At 46.7% G+C, this 18,538-nt stretch overlaps 1 protein-coding gene across 1 annotated transcript in view; it reads right to left on the bottom strand.

Annotated features, from left to right (window-relative positions):
- Positions 1-3,169: 3,169 nt before the first annotated feature.
- Positions 3,170-18,538, bottom strand: part of LOC119511451 (bifunctional glutamate/proline--tRNA ligase-like) — a 54,267-nt gene continuing 38,898 nt past the window's right edge. The window contains 2 exon segments of the mRNA XM_037805865.1: positions 3,170-3,436; positions 7,835-8,068. Coding sequence (XP_037661793.1) covers positions 3,170-3,436; positions 7,835-8,068 — 501 coding nt within the window.

The raw sequence follows: 18,538 nt of genomic DNA, 5'->3' as shown, positions 1-18,538 counted from the left end.
TTGGCCTCTTGGCATTTGCTGAACTTGATAGGGTTCTTTTAGGATTTGTAGACCAATTGAAATCCTTATCTCTAATTTGTGAGATCTACAGCTTCATGTAGTACACTTTCTCTGACTAAGCAGCAGGTGGCATCCACGAGCCACCTATTCCCCTCAAGCCAGTTCTCCCCTGCTTTGCCTCTGTGGTGAGTGGGGGAGTAAGTTTTGTGGGGTCCAATTGGTGTACCAAGCTTGCGTGTGTAGTTGGTGTTGCCTGCCCTGTATAAGGGGCATGTGTCTGGGCAGTCAGGGAGAGGGGCGGCTTTAACAATCAAATCTCCCTGGTGTTCCTGGAGTTTTAAATCTGCTGCAATAGTCTAATCCTTCAGTTCAGTCCTACCACAGTTTGTCTCTGCCACTGACCCACAAGTCCTTGGTATTGGCGTGTGGCCCCTGAGACTTGTGAGTGGGTCCCTCTTCCAGGCCTTGCACCCCCTGGTCCTCTGTTGAGGGATGACTGTGCTATGTCACAGGTAAGTGCTGTCCCCCCAGGGTGGTTCTGAGCTGCTGGTCTGTGTAGGAAGGCTCCCAGTCTGCTGAAATGATGGCTGAATGGGGCTTGTTAATTCCCACTGCTCCACCTTCCCAAGTCTGGGACAACCAGCTGAGGGTGCAGGGAAGGCTAATGTCCACGCCCAGTTTTGTGGTGTATGTGTGTTATTGGAAGCATTTCCATCACACTCGGTTGTCTGTTGCAGTTCTGGGCTATGGGGCCGGTGACGGGCAGGAGTGTTTCCTGTCCACCAGGATGATGGCTGTGAGCGGACGCCCCCCTTTGCTTGGGAAGTTGTGGTGTTCAATGAATTTTCTCAGCCACTGGATTATTGCCTTTTGTCTCAGAGCTCTCTTAGTTCTGCTCTTGTCTTGACATGCCCAAATTGCAAGTCTTTGAGGTTTTCTGTATTGGGCTTCTTAGAGTAATTGTTTCAGAAAAAGAAAAAAAGGTAAAAAAAAAAAAAAAAAAAAAAAAAAAGAAAAAAAGAAATAAAGAAATAAAGAAAAAAAAAGGGCCTCCTGGCAGATCTAATGGGTTATTGAAATGCTAAGAGACAAAGCAATTAGGGCCATTAAGGAAAGATCCAGGGGGTGGAGAGATCAGTTTTCCTTTGGGATTTGCAAATGAGCCTCAGGGCCTGAGCTCTGCCCTTCCCCTTTCTATGTTCACGAGAACTCCAAAAAGCCTCCGCTTTTAGTTTTGAGTTTTTCTTGCTGTTTTTTGCTATGCCTGTCTCCTCTCTGCTGGGCTGGCTGCTCTCAGATTCTCTGGTGTCTGGTCTCAGTCTATCTATGGTTGGAGTTTGGATCAGTAGAATGAGTTTCCGATAAGAGATGCCACTGCAGTTCTCCCTTCTCCTTCCCAGCGCTGATGGCCCCTCCTCCCACGGGACTGAGCCTGGCAGGGAGGGGCGCGGGTCCCCTGGGCACAAAAACTTACAGATTTCGCTGATCTCAGCAGTTTGACGTGTTCATGAGTGTTGTATGAAGTATGCCCAAAGTCAGAATGCTCTGCGGTGTCCAGTCCACGCAGTTCCTGGCTTTCTACCTACTTCCCTGGAGGACTAACTAAAACATACAGCTCACCAATCCACCTTCTTGCCTGCCTCTCGGTTATTACCTTATTGTATATAAATCATATTTCACAATAAGGAAATAACTAAAACTAGGGTACTGTAACCTATAACATTTTTGGAAATTTCCTACATAACCACTTATTAAATTGTACTTTGAAAGTTATCACCTTTTTGCATACATGTTATACTTCACAATAAGGAAATAACAAACTGTGGAACTGTAACCCATAACATTCTTTGAAATTTGCTCTCTACTTGTTACATTGCACTTGGAAAGTTATCACTTCTATGTAAATATGATATATTCCACAATTAAAAAAAAAAAAAAAAAAAAAACCTATTCTAGACAATAACTCTTTTCTTGAAGTACTGACAGTTATTCAGGGAACTGAGATCTCATGATCCACACAGAAATATCCACCCATCAGCTATGTTTTATAAAAGGTTCACCTTTTTAGAGTTTAGAAACAAGGCTTTATTGGCTTAAAATTTTAACGTATTTTGCATTTGCACTGTCCCTTGTTTCACCTTGAAATAGCTCAACAATGCCTATATGCAATCTTATCCTTTCACAAGCAGTCAGTGATTAGAACACAGTTTCTTATAAACTTGCCACTCTACTCAAATATTTAGAAGGTGAAAAGTGAGACACTCTATTCCCTCTTCCACTATTCTAAAAATCCATCATCCAGTCAATGGGCAAAAAGAAAAATCACTGCTGTTATTTTCTTGTTTAAAGAGATAAGTTGTATGAGGTGAGACAAGAAGGAGCAGAATCTGAAATTCAGCTACACATATCTAAAACCACTGTATCTCAAAACAGCAGTTGCCAAAAATGCAGCTAGAGAGGGATCATATTAAATTCCAAATTGCTAACAGCTTTTTCCTCTTAATAAGATATTAAAGGAAACCCATCACAGTTCACTCTATTTAGGAATGGGAAGAGACAGGGGAATTTTGTTATTCATGCAGATTGGAATATCCTGAAAGGGCATCTATTCCACTGTTTTGTCTTTAAACCAGCTTTGTTTTATATTTAAACTACCAATTTTAAAATTCCACAGAGAATGAAATTCTTATTTACCCCCACAAAAGTTACAAAAGTTACTACTTGAAAAATCTGCTTCATGTGCAAGATAAAGTATATAGTTGGGCTTCCTATTGTGTTAAAAAGAAAGAAAAAAGGGAACATACACATATTTGTATTTACTTGTTTAATTAAATGGAAATCTCTTAGGATACAGAAGAAACTAATAAAGTGGTTACCAATTCATTATGGTGGGAGAGAGAAATGGGAAGATGGGAAACAACGCTAAGTGGGAGACTTCACTGAACTTTTTGTATCCTGAGGCTGTTAAACCAATCAGATGAATGTATTACCTATTTAGAAAATTAAGTAAATTCAAAATTAATAAACCCATGTGCTGGCATTAAAGTTTTAGCATTCCCTGACTTAATGTGATAATCAAACGAATCTAAATATGTTTCTTAAAAAATAATTTAGAGTTGAATTCATACAAAACTTTCTGCTTCGCTTCAAATTAAGCATCCATGTTTTATTACCTGGTCTGTTTCTTAGGCCCTTGCCCTTCTCCTGAACCACCTGGTGGAAGCCCACTGCCTTGGCTTTTAGAAGACTCTTTTCTTTGGCAATCATTTTGTTTCTGAGGCTTATGCTGCTTTTCATATTTATTTTCTTTTTCTTTCTTCTTCTTATCTTTGTCCTCAGCTCCAGGGGCAGAGACAGGTTTATACTCTATTCCAGTCAGAGACTTGTACTGTGCCTTCAACTGTCAGAGCTCTTGTACAGCTATATCTATTTGATCCTTTTTTAACAAAAGAAAGGAAAGAGAAGATAGTATTTAATTTAAACCACTGTCTAAGCACACTTACACGAATACAATGTCCAAAACTTTATAAGCATATTTCCAAACATAATTAAAGGTGGAGGGTATGAGATGGGGGTGGGGAACGTTTAGCATATTGTTCTAGTTTGCTAATGTGCCGGAATGTAAAACACCAGAAATGAATTGGCTTTTACAAAGGAGGTTTATTTGGTTACAAAGCTACAGTCTTAAGGCTGTCAAGTGTCCAGGGTAAGTCATCAGCAATCGGGTACCTTCATGGGAGGATGGCCAACGGCGTCCAGAAAACCTTTGTAGCTGGGAGGGCACATGGCTAGCATCTGCTCCAGGTTCTGATTTCAAATTCGCTTTCTCCCAGGATGTTCCTCTCTAGGCTTTAGCTCCTCTAAAATGTCACTCTTAGTTGCTCTTGGGGCGTTTGTCCTCTCTTAGCTTCTCTGAAGCAAAAGTCTGCTTTCAAGGGCCGTCTTCAAACTGTCTCTCATCTGCAGCTACTCTCTCATCTTCTGTGCTTTCTGCAAAGTGTCCCTCTTGGCTGTAGCTCTTCAAAATGTCACTCTCAGCTGCACTGAGTTCCTTCTGTTTGTCAGCTCATTTATATGGCTCCAGTGATTTAATTTAGACCCATCCCGAATGGGTGGGGAAACACCTCCACGGAAATTATCCAATCAGAGTCATCACCCACAGCTGAGTGGGGCACATCTCCACAGAAACACTCAAAGAATTACAATGTAATCAACACTGATACATCTGCCCACACAAGATTACATCAAAGATAATGGCGTTTTGGGGGACATAACACATTCAAACCAGCACATGTATCATCAACTGAACCTTGAAGACAATTCTGAGTGAAATAAGCCAGACACAAAAAGAGAGATATTATATGTTATCACTAATGTGAACTCTGTTAAAAGTGTAAAATTTGTGTCTTATATTGTAGAATATAGGGGACCCAGAGATAGCCAGCAACTAGTGAAGGCGGAACAATAATCTAATAAGAACATATAAGATATTAAGGGTAATCTTAATGATATGGGAAAGCTCAGGAATGACTATGGTTCATTAATTTTCTTGGGGTTTGGTAGGAACATACTGGAAGCAATGTAGTTGTTTTAAGATATTTGTTTTTCTTATTCCTTTGTTTTGTTTGAAATGTTTTTTAAAATTTTTTGATAAAGTTAAAAAAAAAACGAAGAGAGGCGGGGCAAGATGGCGGAGTGGTGAGGAGCAGAATTTCATCTCTCCCCTAGAGCAGCTGGCAATTACCCAAGAACTATATGAAACAGTGTTTTCAGGGTCTCCAGTAACCAGTCCCACATTGGACACAAGTTTGGAATTGGAGGAAAAGCTGAGATCACAGCGAACATTGTAAGTTCCCCAGACCAGGGGTCTGGCGCCCCTCCCCACCCAGACCTCACAGACTGTCTTGCTGCCAGCTTCCTGAAAGGGGGGAAAAAAAAAACAAAAAAACAGCAATCTGCTGAGGGCAAGAAGGGAGGCTCAACCCAGCCTCAACTGTAGAATTAATTAACAAATTAATTAACTAACTTTGGGAGCTGGGATGCTAAAGAAGGGCTGGGCTCCGAGAAGTGGGGGCACGTAAAAGCGGGCACCCATTCCCAGACTCCAAAAAAGCCATTTTTTTTCCCTTACATTTTGTCCCTTCTGGCTTCTCACTGATCCCTTATCTTTTTGCATTTCAATAGCCCCCGGCAGGGGTGGAACTGAAGCGGTTGGAGAGTAATTATCAGACAATAGCCCAAAGCATATCTTTAAATGCTCTATTCTGGCACTGACAAAACTTTCAGGCTGGGGAAAGACCTTTAAAAGAGACTCTTTTTTTTTTTTTTTTCCTTTTTTCTTTTTCTTGATTTCTTTCCTACTTTTTTTTTTTTTTTTTTTAATCTAAAAGTAATATATGTGGTTATTTTCTATCGGAAAGCCCAGGTTGAGAGACTAGGCTGGGCTTGAGAGGAGACAGAGTACCCACAGTGTCTTTGAAGTCCGTATTCACTACTGAAGGCCTCCAGCCCCATCTTTAATTGGCAACTCAGGCTGACCAAGGAATCTACCTGGAGAGGCCCCAAAGAAGAGAGAGGAGAAGGCAATAGTGCCCCTGAGAGACAACTGGAGTTCTGAGGACTGGGAGAGTGGAGGGAGGCCCAGCTCAACTGGCAGTCCTCCTTCTGGGAATTCAGACCCCAGGGGCTGGAATTCAGATTCCGGCTTCAGTCAGCCACGCCCCCAACAGGATCAGAGTCACCAGGAGAACTAAAGGCTCCACACCTCCTTACACTGGTGGTGGAGCTGCGGGCTGGCCAGCGCCACCTGCTGGACAGGAGAGGAAAAGCACCAATTCTAAAGGCCTCATAGGAGGGTCTCATTCTCAGGAAAACTCCATACCCTCCCAATGAGACCTGGGCCTCACTAGACTGGGAAAATCTGACTAGGGTCGACCATATCTGAGGAGACCCACTCACAAAAAGGTTACATAGAGGCAGAGCAAGAAACAGAAAAAACAAGAGGGGAAAAATTCTGATCAACTAAATAGAACCTAAGTTAGAGGTCTAGAATAAGCTGAACTGAATAACAGAGGCCAGAGAACCAAGCCAACCAACAAGAAAACCACTACGTAAAAGACAGAAAACAAGCTCCAAAATAAACTAATCAAGAGAATCAGATGCCTAGACAACTTAAGATAACAAGCCATACCAGGAAACACGAAAACATGGACCAGCCAAAGGAACAAACTAATTGCTCAGCTGAGACACAGGAGTGGAGGCAACTAAAAAAAACCTACTGAAAATAAAAGAATATGATAAATGGACAGAAATGTGCAGAAGAGTAACTGGAAGACTGAATAGTCTATAACTACACTGTCTAAACATGTGTGGCTATTTACATATAAGTTAATTAAAATGAAATAAAATTAAAAATTCAGTTCCTCAGTCACAATGGCCACATTTCAAGTGCTTAATAATTACACGTGGCCAGTGACTACTGCATTGGACGGTACTGTTACAGAGCATTTCCATCATTGCTGGAAGTTCTATTGGACAGCACTAGTCTAAAACTCATATTCTATAGTAATCTAGTTAAAAGCCACTTTACTTAAGTTGAACATTTCACAATTACAGTCGATCCTCATTATTCAAAGACTCTGTATTTGCAAATATGCCTACGTGCTAAAATCAATACTCGTGGTCCTTTTTGCAGTCATCCACAGAAATGTAGAGTAGTGCGCCTGACATACATGTCCCCAGCTGAGGGAGACCAAGATGATGCTCTGCCTTCTCATGTCAATTCTCATACTGTAAAATAGTATCCTTCTTGTGTTATATTTATTGCCATGTTTTTCACATTTTTTGGGTGCTTTTTGTCAGTGGTTTTGCTATTTAAAATGGACCCCAAGCATAGTGCCGAAGTGCTATCTAGTGTTCCTAAGCACAAGGACATGTTATCTTACACAGAAAATAATGTGTGCTAGATAAGCTTCATTCAGGCATGGATTACAGTGCTGTTGGCACCAAGTTCAGTGTTAATGACACAAAAATACATATATTAAATATGGTATCTTTAAACAGAAACACACATAAGACAAGATTATGTACTGATCAGTTGTTGAAAATGTGACCAGAGGCTCTCAGGAACCTAACCCTTTACTTCCATTAGGAGCAATGGTTCCAGATAAGCTAATTCTGTGTTTGTGGCGACTTTAAAGAACATACCTACTGCAGACAACGAGAATTGACTGTATAAAGATGACAGTAATCAAATTTCTATATTACTGGCTAAATTTCAAAACCTATGACAACTTACTTTTTCCACTTATATGAATCTGTCCAAAAATTTCCTACTCTTGTGAAGGTAATAGAATCAGCACAAACTACACCAGAGTTCAAAACAAAACCTACTGTTTGAGATTAACAGAGCTTTGGAGTATGATTCAAGCAACAAGTACCTACATACAATGGGCCTGCATACAGTGTGCCAGGCATTGTGCAAGGGTCTAAGTCCCTATTCACAGCAATCTTACAGATGAGAGGGGAACAGACAATTTAACAATTACAATATTGTTTAATTACAATTACAATTGTTAATTACAATTTAACACTTACAATATTGACGTGTTTAAGTATTATGTAAAGGAAGGACAGTGTTCTTTGGGAATGTCTAGTCAGATCTAATCATAGGGAGAAAGGATCAACAAAGGTTCCAATAAAAGGTAAAAGAAGAGAATTGAGAACTGAGATATGAGTAGAAACTAGCCATTTGATGGAGCAGAGTGTTCCATGCAAAGAAAATAGCCTGTGATGTAAAATAAACAAAAACACATACACAAAATACCACACTAACCTTAGAGGCTTTCTCAGCGTTTAGTCTTCGGACTACTTCTCCTTGAGAAGCTATTTTGTCAAAAAGCACTTTGGCTTCTGGTGTTTCTGGACCACTAGACTCAGAGCTTCTTGTTAGACCTGAATCTGAAGTTTGAGATAATGGAGGCTGACCAGGTATATAATCCTTTCCAGTTTTTCCTTTATACTGAGCTTTCTGGGACAGTAAGCATTCTACAGCTTCATTCACTTTAGCCTGAGATAATAAAATAATATAGTAAAGTAAAGTAAAATAAAGTAAAATAAAAAGTAAAACAAAAAGTAAAATAAAGTAAAATAAAAAGTAAAACAAAAAGTAAAATAAAGTAAAATAAAAAGTAAAAGTAAAATAAAAAGTAAAGTAAAATAAAATAAAATAAAAAAGTAAAATAAAATAAAATAAAATATTTAAAACATTATTTCTGAAAATTTCAATGTCATTTAAAAATTTTTAATCACCCCCGCAAGTATTCCTATAAAAAGGTTATCAAGGAGAAGTTCCAGAACAAAGGAGGTAAATCATCAATTTAGAATAACAGATTAAAGTAAAATAAAAATTAAAATATAAATCACATACCCCTCCTATATATAAACCATAAAAATAAAAATAGACATACAACACTATTACTTTCCATGTTACATGTATAAACAAGCAAATAATTTACAGGATATGCAAATAAACAGAGTCCAAGCCCTGGATCTGTAAACTTAAGGCATCAATCAAAAGTGCCTCCAAATTATCCTATCCAATTTTATGGCTACATTATAATAATGCCCCAGATAACTAAGTAAAAACCCAAGAGAAAGAGAGGCCAGGAAGAAAACTAAAATGGAGGTCAGAGCAATGCAGGGAAGTATTAATATACCTTTGAAGAATTTTTATCTATGAGGCAGAAAATCACATTTCATTATCCAGCTACTTTATCATATAACATTTAGCTGCCTTTTCACCTAGCCATACCATGCACCACAGAGGGAGTGAACATAAAAGGAAAAAATTACAAGGAGAGGATGAGGATGCACTGTCTAATTTTTACTCCTAAAATTGTTTCTATTCTCTTTGAATTAAAAGTGTTTTCACAGGACTGAAATATACATATATTTGAATGGGGATAAAAGGTGAAATTTTAGATTGTATATATGTTACTAGAATAGAAATTAAAAAAAAAAAAAATTCACAGGCTAGTCGGGCAAGATGGCAGCATAGAGAGGAGTGGAAGCTAAGTAGTCCCCCTGGAACAACTACAGAAAACATAGAAACAACTAGTAAATAATCTAGAATAACTGCGGGGGGACAAACGAGACCATCCACTCATCATTCACCAACCTGAATTGGGAGGAATGCCCGAGAACACAGCATAAAATCTGTAAGTAAAACCTGCGGAACCAGGTCGGGAGACCCTCCTCCCCCATAGCCCGAGCTGCGGAGCCTCGTGGTGCCACAGAGAAGCTCTCTCCCAGCAAGCGAATACAGCTCAGCTGAGCTCCAACTGGGGTTTTAAGTAGCGAGTGTGAACTGCTCACTAGAGGTACGCAGCCCCAAAAAACAGACAGAGGCTTTGGGTGACGATTGACCTGGGAGAGCCGGAGGGTTGCCTTGGACTGGGTCTGAAGGGGACTATCTGTTTCTTTTTCGGCTCAGTGGAGAAAGCCCCAGTCATTTTCAGTTTCCAGGGCAGTGACTCTGGGAAGGGTGGAGACACCACAAGCAGAGAGTGAGACCATTGAAATGCTAATGACCTCCACCTGAGGGGTCTGTCTTCTCTAGGAGGAAAGGGGTGGGGCCCTTTCCATTCAGAACCAGACCCCAGAGCCTGGGGGAACACGGCCATACCTCCTCACACCAGTCAAGAATTATAGGCTAACAGGCGTCACCTGCTGGGCAGAAAAGCACAGTGACCCGAGGCATCAAAGGGTGGAGCAATTTTCTAAGACACACCCTCAGGGAAACCAGATACTGAATATTTCTTCCCTCTGGGACCTGAGCCTGTTCTGGTCTGAGAAAACCCGATTTGGATAACCAAGGAAACCATGCCTAGACAACAGAAAATATCAACCTACACTAAGAAAAACAAAGTTATGGCCCAGTCAAAGGAACAAACGTACACTTCAACTGAGATACAGGAATTTAAATAACTAATGCTAAATCAATTCAAAAAGTTTAGAGAAGATATTGCAAAAGAGATACAGGCTGTAAAGGAAGAACTGGACATGTATACGGCAGAAATCAAAAGTTCAAAAAACCTACTAGTAGAATCTATGGAACTGAAAAGCACAACACAAGAGATGAAAGACACAATGGAAACATACAACAGCAGATCTCAAGAGGCAGAAGAAAACACTCCGGAACTGGAGAACAAAACACCTGAAAGCCTACACGCAAAGGAGCAGATGGAGAAAAGAATGAAAAAATATGAGCAACGTCTCTGGGAACTCAAGGATGAAACAAAGTACAATAATGTACGTATCATTGGTATCCCAGAAGGAGAAGAGAAGAGAAAGGAGGCAGAAGAAATAATAGAGGAAATAATTAATGAAAATTTCCCATCTCTTATGAAAGACATAAAATTACAGATCCAAGAAGCGCAGCGTACTCCAAACAGAAGAGATATGAAGAGGCCTACGCCAAGACACTTAATAATCAGATTATCAAATGTCAAAGACAAAGAGAGAATCCTGAAAGCAGCAAGAGAAAAGCAACCCATTACATACAAAGGAAGCTTAATAAGACTGTGCGGATCTCTCAGCAGAAACCATGGAGGCAAGAAGGAAGTGGTGTGATATATTTAAGATGCTGAAAGAGAAAAACCACCAACCAAGAATCCTGTATCCAGCAAAGCTGTCCTTCAAATATGAGGGAGAGCTCAAAATATTTCCTGACAAACAGACAATGAGAGACTTTGTGAACAAGACACTTGCCCTACAGGAAATACTAAAGGGAGCACTACAGGGTGATAGAAGACAGGAGTGCGTGGTTTGGAACACAATTTTGGGAGATGGTAGCACAACAATGTAAGTACACTGAACAAAGGTAACTATGAATACGGTTGAGAGAGAAAGACAGGGAGCATGTGAGACACCACAAGAAAGGAGGAAAGATAATGACTGGGACTGTGTAACTTGGTGAAATCTAGAGTATTCAACAATTGTGATAAAATGTACAAATATGTTCTTTTACAAGGGAGAGCAAGCAAATGTCAACCTTGCAAGGTGTTAAAAATGGGGAGGCATTGGGGGAGGGATGCAATCAGCATAAACTAGAGACTGTAACTAATAGAATCTGCGGGTTGCTGGTGCTGAGTTCCAACTTGGCGGGCCGGGGCCAGGGAACCTGGTCAGCCCCTGGGGGAGGTGATGGGCATGGGCAGTAGCGCCCTCCACAGCCCCCCCCAGGGAACCTGGCCAGCCCCTGGAGAGGGTAGTCGGCATGGGCAGTAATATCCTCCACAGCCCCCCGGGCCTGAGAAAGTGGAGCCGGCTACAGGCCCCATCTCCCTCACCCAAATTACAACCGTTATAGGAAGCTTGCCAGAGAAAACCGCCCCCTTTATCTTACCCGCACACTCCCCGTTGCCAGAGCAACTCCCGCCACCACCAGTGCGCATGCACCGTTGCCAGAGCAACTCCCGCCCCTTTTTTCAAACGACCTCCGCGCCCTCTCAGAACCAATCCTAGCCTTTATCCCCTCAGCATTGCCATGTAGGGCCCCACACCCCTACACCAACCCTGCCCTCTATGCCACCCTATATAACTTGTGCTCACCCCTAAATAAACGCTTTTGGTTCAACCCTCCTGAAGAGAGATTGTCTCGCGTTCCTCTCTCGCCGCCCTCCACACCTTGCACGCTTCCGCCGGGGACTCGGCCAAGTCCCCCGCCTCACCCTCGCCTCCGGGAAAAGCCGCCGCCGGTACCCCTCAAGCAACGCCGACCGCAGAGGGTTCCGTGGGTGCCCGCCTCTAGCTGCGACCGCAACTGGTGCCCCGTGTGCGGCCTCTCTCCACACAACGGTCCAGCAAATCGCCCGCTCGCCCGGACGCCTCTCCATTTCCCCTTCCCCTCGCCTGCAAGGTAAGGGCCGCCTCTCCCTCGCTGCTCCGCACCCGGAGCCGCCTCTCCCTTCCCGAATTATCCCAGCTACAAATACTATTGCCCCCGACTACCTCTCGTCTTCTCTTTCTATGACCCCCATTCCTCCTAATACTCTCCCTCTACCCCTTCATTACTTTGGTGTAGTCCTCTGTGTCTTCGTTTCTCTGTTCGGCGCAGTGTGCCTCGCCGTGACCGCCCCCCCAGACTGTTCTCGTTACCAGGGAGTCCTGCTTTCTGTTCTCGTTGTCTTCTTCGACCTCGCGGCCACGGTTTACCTCATTCTCCTTGCTCGGTAGACGACCCCCCCTCCTTTCCCCTCCGCTATGGGTAATCGTCTATCCGCACGCCAAGCGCCTCAAGTTCGCGCTCTGGCGGGTCTTCTGGACACACATCGTTACAAGGTGTCTGTCCGGCAGCTGCAAGTATACTGGGACCTCCTGCTGCCCTTTAACCCATGGCTCACCACTTGCCATCTTTGGGACCCCGTCACTTATGATCGCCTTATTGATCGGGTCACCAACGCCATGGAAAATGAGAGCAAGCGCTTCCCTCCCGGCTTGCTCCCCACCTTAATAACCGTCCACTCCTGCCTTCAAGGCTCCCTCCCCCCTGATCGAGGCCCCATTAAATCCAAGGAGGCCCTGTCGACTCAATCGACAGATTCGGACAGTGAGACCAATGCGGACCACGATTCGGACACAGAATCCTTAGTCGAGCAGATTAACAACGCGCTCGAAGTCACCCCCCAAAAACGAAACAATACCGGGTCTCGCCAAGATGGCAAACTTCCTCCTTCTTCTTCCACCGAAGGGAGGAAGTGCTCCAGCAATGACGTCAGCCCTGAGCCGGGCCGGAAACCGCATGCGCTTTACCCCGCCCTTCCACAGGGCGGAGCTAGCCCGCCATCTTACGCCTTAGCTACGCCCACCGCGCCGCCATCTTGCGACACTTGGGGCCTCCCGCTTCCGCTTCCCCCTTCGGCGGACTCTTGGATTGCGCCGCCGCAACCCACACCCACCCCCCACTCACAACCCGCCTTCCTCTCCCCCTTAAAGCCGCTGCCGGCGGCTGCCGCCGCCCCTCCCGCCCCGCCGGCAAACAACCCCTGGCTGCCTTCTACACCTCAAGGCAACCCTTGGGGCAATGCTGCCCCTGCCCCCACTCCCGTGCCAGGCCCTCTACAAGCGCGTCCTCCTTTCCCTCGCGCTTTTTGCTGCTTTCCCCTTAACCTTGCCCCCACACCGCAAAAACCGTACGACTGGTATCCCTTTGACTCAGACACTATCAAGCAGCTTCGCAGGGCCGTCAAGGAGGACGGGTTGGGTAGCCCATACGCTTCCCAAATACTGCAGGATCTCGCCATGGACTTTTGCCTCCCCCAAGACTGGGCCTCGCTTGCCCGTACCATCTTTAGCCCCGGCCAGTTCGTTGATTGGCGTGCCCACTTCCAGGCAGAAGCAGCTAGGCAGAGTGAGCGAGACGCAGCCACTGGGGCTACTCATCCCCCCGAGGCTTTCCTGGGCACGGGAGCGTTTATACACGCATCCGCCTATACCAATGCACCCACCACCTTTTGGCCTATCCTTCGGGGAATCGCCTTACGAGCGTTTGCCAACTGCTCCGCCTGTCGGCCTAATAAATTCACCAAGCTCCTCCAGGAGCCGAGTGAGCCTTTCGCCACCTTTGTCTCCAGGGTCGAAGAAACCTGCGCTCGAAAGGTTAGTGATCCCCAGGCCCAACTGGCCCTCGCTCGAGAACTCATTCTCGAGGGAGCCAATCCCCCTTGCAAGCATGCTATCCTTCCCTTGCGGGAGAAGAGCATACACGATTGGGTACTTGCCTGCAGCGCCTTTGACCCAGCTGCCGCGTCCCTAGCCCAGGCTGTCTCTGACGCTGTCACTGCCGCCTTAGCCGCCACCGCCGGTTGCTTCAAGTGCGGGCAGAGCGGCCATTTTGCCCGGGAGTGCCCCAATGCGGAGGTCAACCGCCCGCCTTTCATGCCGCGCAATGGGCGCCCCCCTCCCACTCCTTGCCCACGCTGTCAGCGTGGCTATCACTGGGCGCGCGATTGCAAATCTAACCCCAAACCCCTCCGCCCCAGTCAGGGTCAGCACCAAGGCGCTGAGCAAGCTTTAAACTCCAAGCGGGGCAAGCCTCAGCCCCGCCCCTAAGAGGCAGCATCCCAGCCGGTTCTAATAGAACTGATCATCCCACCTGGGGCCACAACGGTGGCCCCAAAGGACTTCCCGAGTGCCCCTACCATTGCCATTCTCCCTCCCCTAGGGGGAATTGCCCGTACCAGTGGCATGTGGCATCTAACGGCACCGTTGAAGTCTCCCCGCCAGAGCCTCAAAAGGAAGGCCATAAAACTCTTCTCTGGACAGTCCCTATCACTCCGGAAAAGCCTACCCGTAAATTAAAAATAGGGGGGCAATGGTACACGGGCACGCTCGATTCAGGGGCAGAAGTCTCTTGCATGCCCGCTCAGTATGCCACCATGTGCATGGTTCTCGATGGTCCCTCGGTAGTGGGAGCCACCGGTACCTCCACCTCTCTTCAGGCCATGGGACCCATTAAGTGGGAGGATGAAGAAGGCCACTCAGGCACCTTCCGCCCGTTGTTCCTACACACCATAGACCAAATTTTATGGGGCCGTGATATCCTCGCCGCCTCTGGGGCAGTGCTTACCAGACAGCCCCCCCAATAATGTGCGCCACTGCTCGTTTAACACCTCCAGCGCCCGTTCCTCTGCAGTGGGATACTGAGGAACCTATATGGGTGGAGCAGTGGCCCCTTCCCACGCACAAATTAGTTGCACTCCAAGCCCTTGTCCAAGAACAATTGGACGCAAGCCACATAGAACCTTCTACTAGTCCCTATAATTTGCCAGTGTTTGTTATTCATAAAAAAGCCACAGGGAAATTTAGGCTCCTCCATGATCTGCAGGAGATCAATAAGCATATTCTTCCCATGGGTTCCCCGCAGCCTGGCCTCCCCCATCCGGTGGCCATCCCGGCTCACTATCACGTAGCCACCATTGACATCAAAGACTGTTTCTTTTCCATCCCACTACATGAGCGAGACCGCCCTCGCTTTGCCTTTACAGTCCCCGTCCCCAATCACGCGGGCACGGCTAGCAGGTACCAATGGAAAGTCCTCCCTCAAGGGATGCGTAACAGTCCGGCCATCTGCCAAATGTATGTTAATCACGCAGTGGCCCCCCTGCGAAAGCGGGCCATGCTCATCCATTACATGGATGACATCTTGGTAGCCTCTGAGGACGCCGAGGCGCTTCCTCTAATCCTCAAAGACCTCACCACTAATTTAGCTGACCTTGGCCTTACGGTTCAGCCCGAAAAGGTTCAGATCGTGCCGCCATTGGCCTTCTTAGGGTTTAGCATTGATAAAACCATTGCCCCGTCCGCTCCCCAGCTGGACATACCAGATTGGGTCACCATCACTGAGCTCCAACAGCTCTGCGGTCAAATCAATTGGCTCCGCTCTGCGTTGCCGATCACCACCGCGCAGCTCCAACCACTCTTTATGCTGCTGAGTGTCCCAGAAGCCCCGCCGCTAGCGGTCTCCCGGCGCATTAAGCTCACCCAGGAGGCAAAGAAAGCCATTGCCGCCATTAACAAGGCGCTCGCCGCCTGCTGTCTCAACAGGTTCAGCACTAGAGAGGGCAATCTTATAGCACTCATCCTTCCTACGCCCGGAACACCCATGGGCTGCCTGTGGCAAGATGGCCCCCTACTTTGGGCACACCCCGCTAAAAGCCGGCTTAGGAAAATCTGCCCCGCAGTGCGGCTCTGGATCAGCCTAGCTTCAGATCTAGTCACCCTGGCTGTTCATGTATTTGGAGCGCCGCCGGAAAAAATTGTTTGGCCCCTGGACGCAGGCCAAACCCGCCTGCTTATACGTGATAACCCGGACATGCAAATCCTTTTAGAAGGATTTCATGGGGAATTCAGCTGCCACTATCCTAGCCATCGACTGTTACAGGGGCTCGCCAAGCTTCCCTTCCGCAGCCCCTTCCACCCTTTCCCCTCCTCTGCACCCATCCCGGGTGCCACTACCGTCTTTACTGACGCCTCCAAAACCCGTTTCGCCTTCCTCTCTTATCCCCCGGACCACCCCAAACCCCGCCTATTCCGCTATGTCAACCTTCATTCAGTCTAAGTGGGGGAAATCCTGGCGGTGTTATACGCGCTGAACACCCACTGGGACCACCCAGTAAACATTTTCACCGACAGCCTCTACACTTATCAGGTCTGCCGAGTCCTCGCGTTTTCCACCTTTTTCCCCGGGAACTCGGCCATCGATAAAGCACTTTCTGACCTCAGGAGCATCTTGGAGCATCGGCAGGATTCTTGGTTCATTAGCCACATTTGTAGTCACTCAGGCCTTCCGGGGCCCTTGGCTAATGGCAACAGTATAGTAAACCAAGTGGTCTCAGCTCAAGATACCCAAGCAATGCTAACTCGCACAGCGGCCCCTCCGGGGGACGCTGTTAACCAGGCCAAGTTATTGCATTCTAAGTTTCACTTTTCGGCTGCATCGTTGCATCATCTATGTGGCCTCCCCCTAGACACCTGTAAACATCTTGTCCGCAATTGCGCAACTTGTGCGCCCTTCGCGCCGCTTGGCCCCCTGCAACCTCAGGGAGTCAACCCACGAGGCCTAAAACCCAATTCTAGATGGCAAATGGACGTAACTCACGTTCCGTCCTTTGGGCGCCTCAAGTATGTACATGTAATGATTGACACCTTCTCGGCCATGTGTTATGCAGTCCCCCTTGCCGGGGAAACGGCCAAACACTGTATCAAGGCCCTGAGACAAGGAATTCTCTTCATGGGAGTCCCCTGGGACATAAAAACGGACAATGGGCCTGCCTATCGCAGTGCCTCCTTTGCGGCCTTTCTTCAGTTATATAACATCACCCATCATTTCGGCATCCCTTATAATCCTCAGGGGCAAGCCATTGTAGAAGCAGTCCACCGCCGCTTAAAAACACAAATTGAAAAAGAAAGGGCCATGCTCCCCCAGGCAACTCCAGGGGACCTTATCATAGCAGCCCTTATTCACCTTAACCTATTCACATTCAATAAGGAAGGGCTTTCGCCCCTACATAGACATTGGGGGCCCTCGTATAGGCCCACCCAGGCCCCGATGGTCTACTGGAAGGACCCAGAGAGTAATGCCTGGAAGGGTCCCTCCCCACTCCTCGCCCAGGGGCGCGGGTTTGCTTGTGTTTTCCCAGATGATGCATCACAGCCAATCTGGATCCCAGGAAGAGCAATCCGACCCGCCACCAGCAGCCACGCGTCTAACGAGACGAGAACGCCGTCGTCTCCGCAACCTGGTGTACCAGATAACAACCTTGCATCTAGACCGGGAGCCCAGTCCGGAGATACCCCCGGAAAGACAAGAAATCATGGAGATTATGCGCCTATACAGACGGGCAAAAGCAAGTCCCCTGCACCTCCATAACCCCCACCCAAGCATTGCTTCCCTTCTAATGATCATGCTTGCCCTCGCCTCTTCCACCCAGGCCAACTCACTACACCAACCTTTTAACTGGACAGTCCATATCATGGGAGGGATAGAGAAGGACCTCCTCTATAATGTTACAGCCGAGGCTCCTTCGTTTACTGCCAGCATTTGTGATTTTGTTCAATTCACAGGGTTAAACAATAAGTGGTTAAAGAATCAATGTCAAGGCGGCCTCGTTTCTGGTTATTACATTTGTCCCTCCACAGGCAGAGGCTGTGCTGACCCCTCGCATTTTTATTGCCCCTCCTGGGGGTGTGAAACAATGGCCTACGGATGGTCTGAAGCTCCCAATAGAGATCAGCACCTCCAAGTGTCATGGACAAAGCCAAATTGGCGCAATATAACCCTTAAGGTTAAAAACCCCGGGGAGGACAATTGGCTTAGTGGCCGCACATATGGCCTCCGCCTCTACATGGAGGGCTATGATTGGGGTGGTCTCTTCTCCATACAAAAGAGACACCCCACCGCCACCAATCCGAGCGGCGTTGGCCCCAACAAAGTCCTTAACCCCCTTAATCCACGGCCCTCCAGCCGCACCTCAGCTGCAAACAGCGCATCGCCAACCCCACCACCCCAACCTTTTCTGCCCCCCTCTCGTTACTCCTCTCCCCTCCTCAGCCTTATCCAAGCGGCCTTCACCTCAGTGAATTCCTCCCACCCCAATCTTACCTCCTCCTGTTGGCTTTGCCTCTCCACCTCCTCCTCCCTGTATGAGCCCGTCGCCTCCAACCTCTCCTTTTCAGAAAATACAGAGAATAGCCCCTCGGAATGCAATTGGAATACCTCTGCCGTCCCCCTAACCTTTCATTCAGTTTCCTCCACAGGAAAGTGCATCCGCCCTCTCTCATACAACTCTCCCAACCTCACAGCTTGTGCCAACTACTCATCCCCCGACAGATCTGCCAAATTTCTTATTCCCCACAACTCCTCCCAATGGCTCTGCTCCTCTACAGGACTTACCCCCTGCCTTAACGTGCAAACCCTCAATACAACTCATGAAACTTGCCTCCTAATTGTCCTTATCCCTAGGGTCCTATACCACAG

This window comes from Choloepus didactylus, chromosome 2, assembly GCF_015220235.1.
Source record: "Choloepus didactylus isolate mChoDid1 chromosome 2, mChoDid1.pri, whole genome shotgun sequence".
Classification (NCBI taxonomy): domain Eukaryota; kingdom Metazoa; phylum Chordata; class Mammalia; order Pilosa; family Megalonychidae; genus Choloepus; species Choloepus didactylus.
The sequence above is the reverse complement of the archived record's forward strand: the minus strand, read 5'-3'. Positions and strand labels throughout refer to the sequence as shown.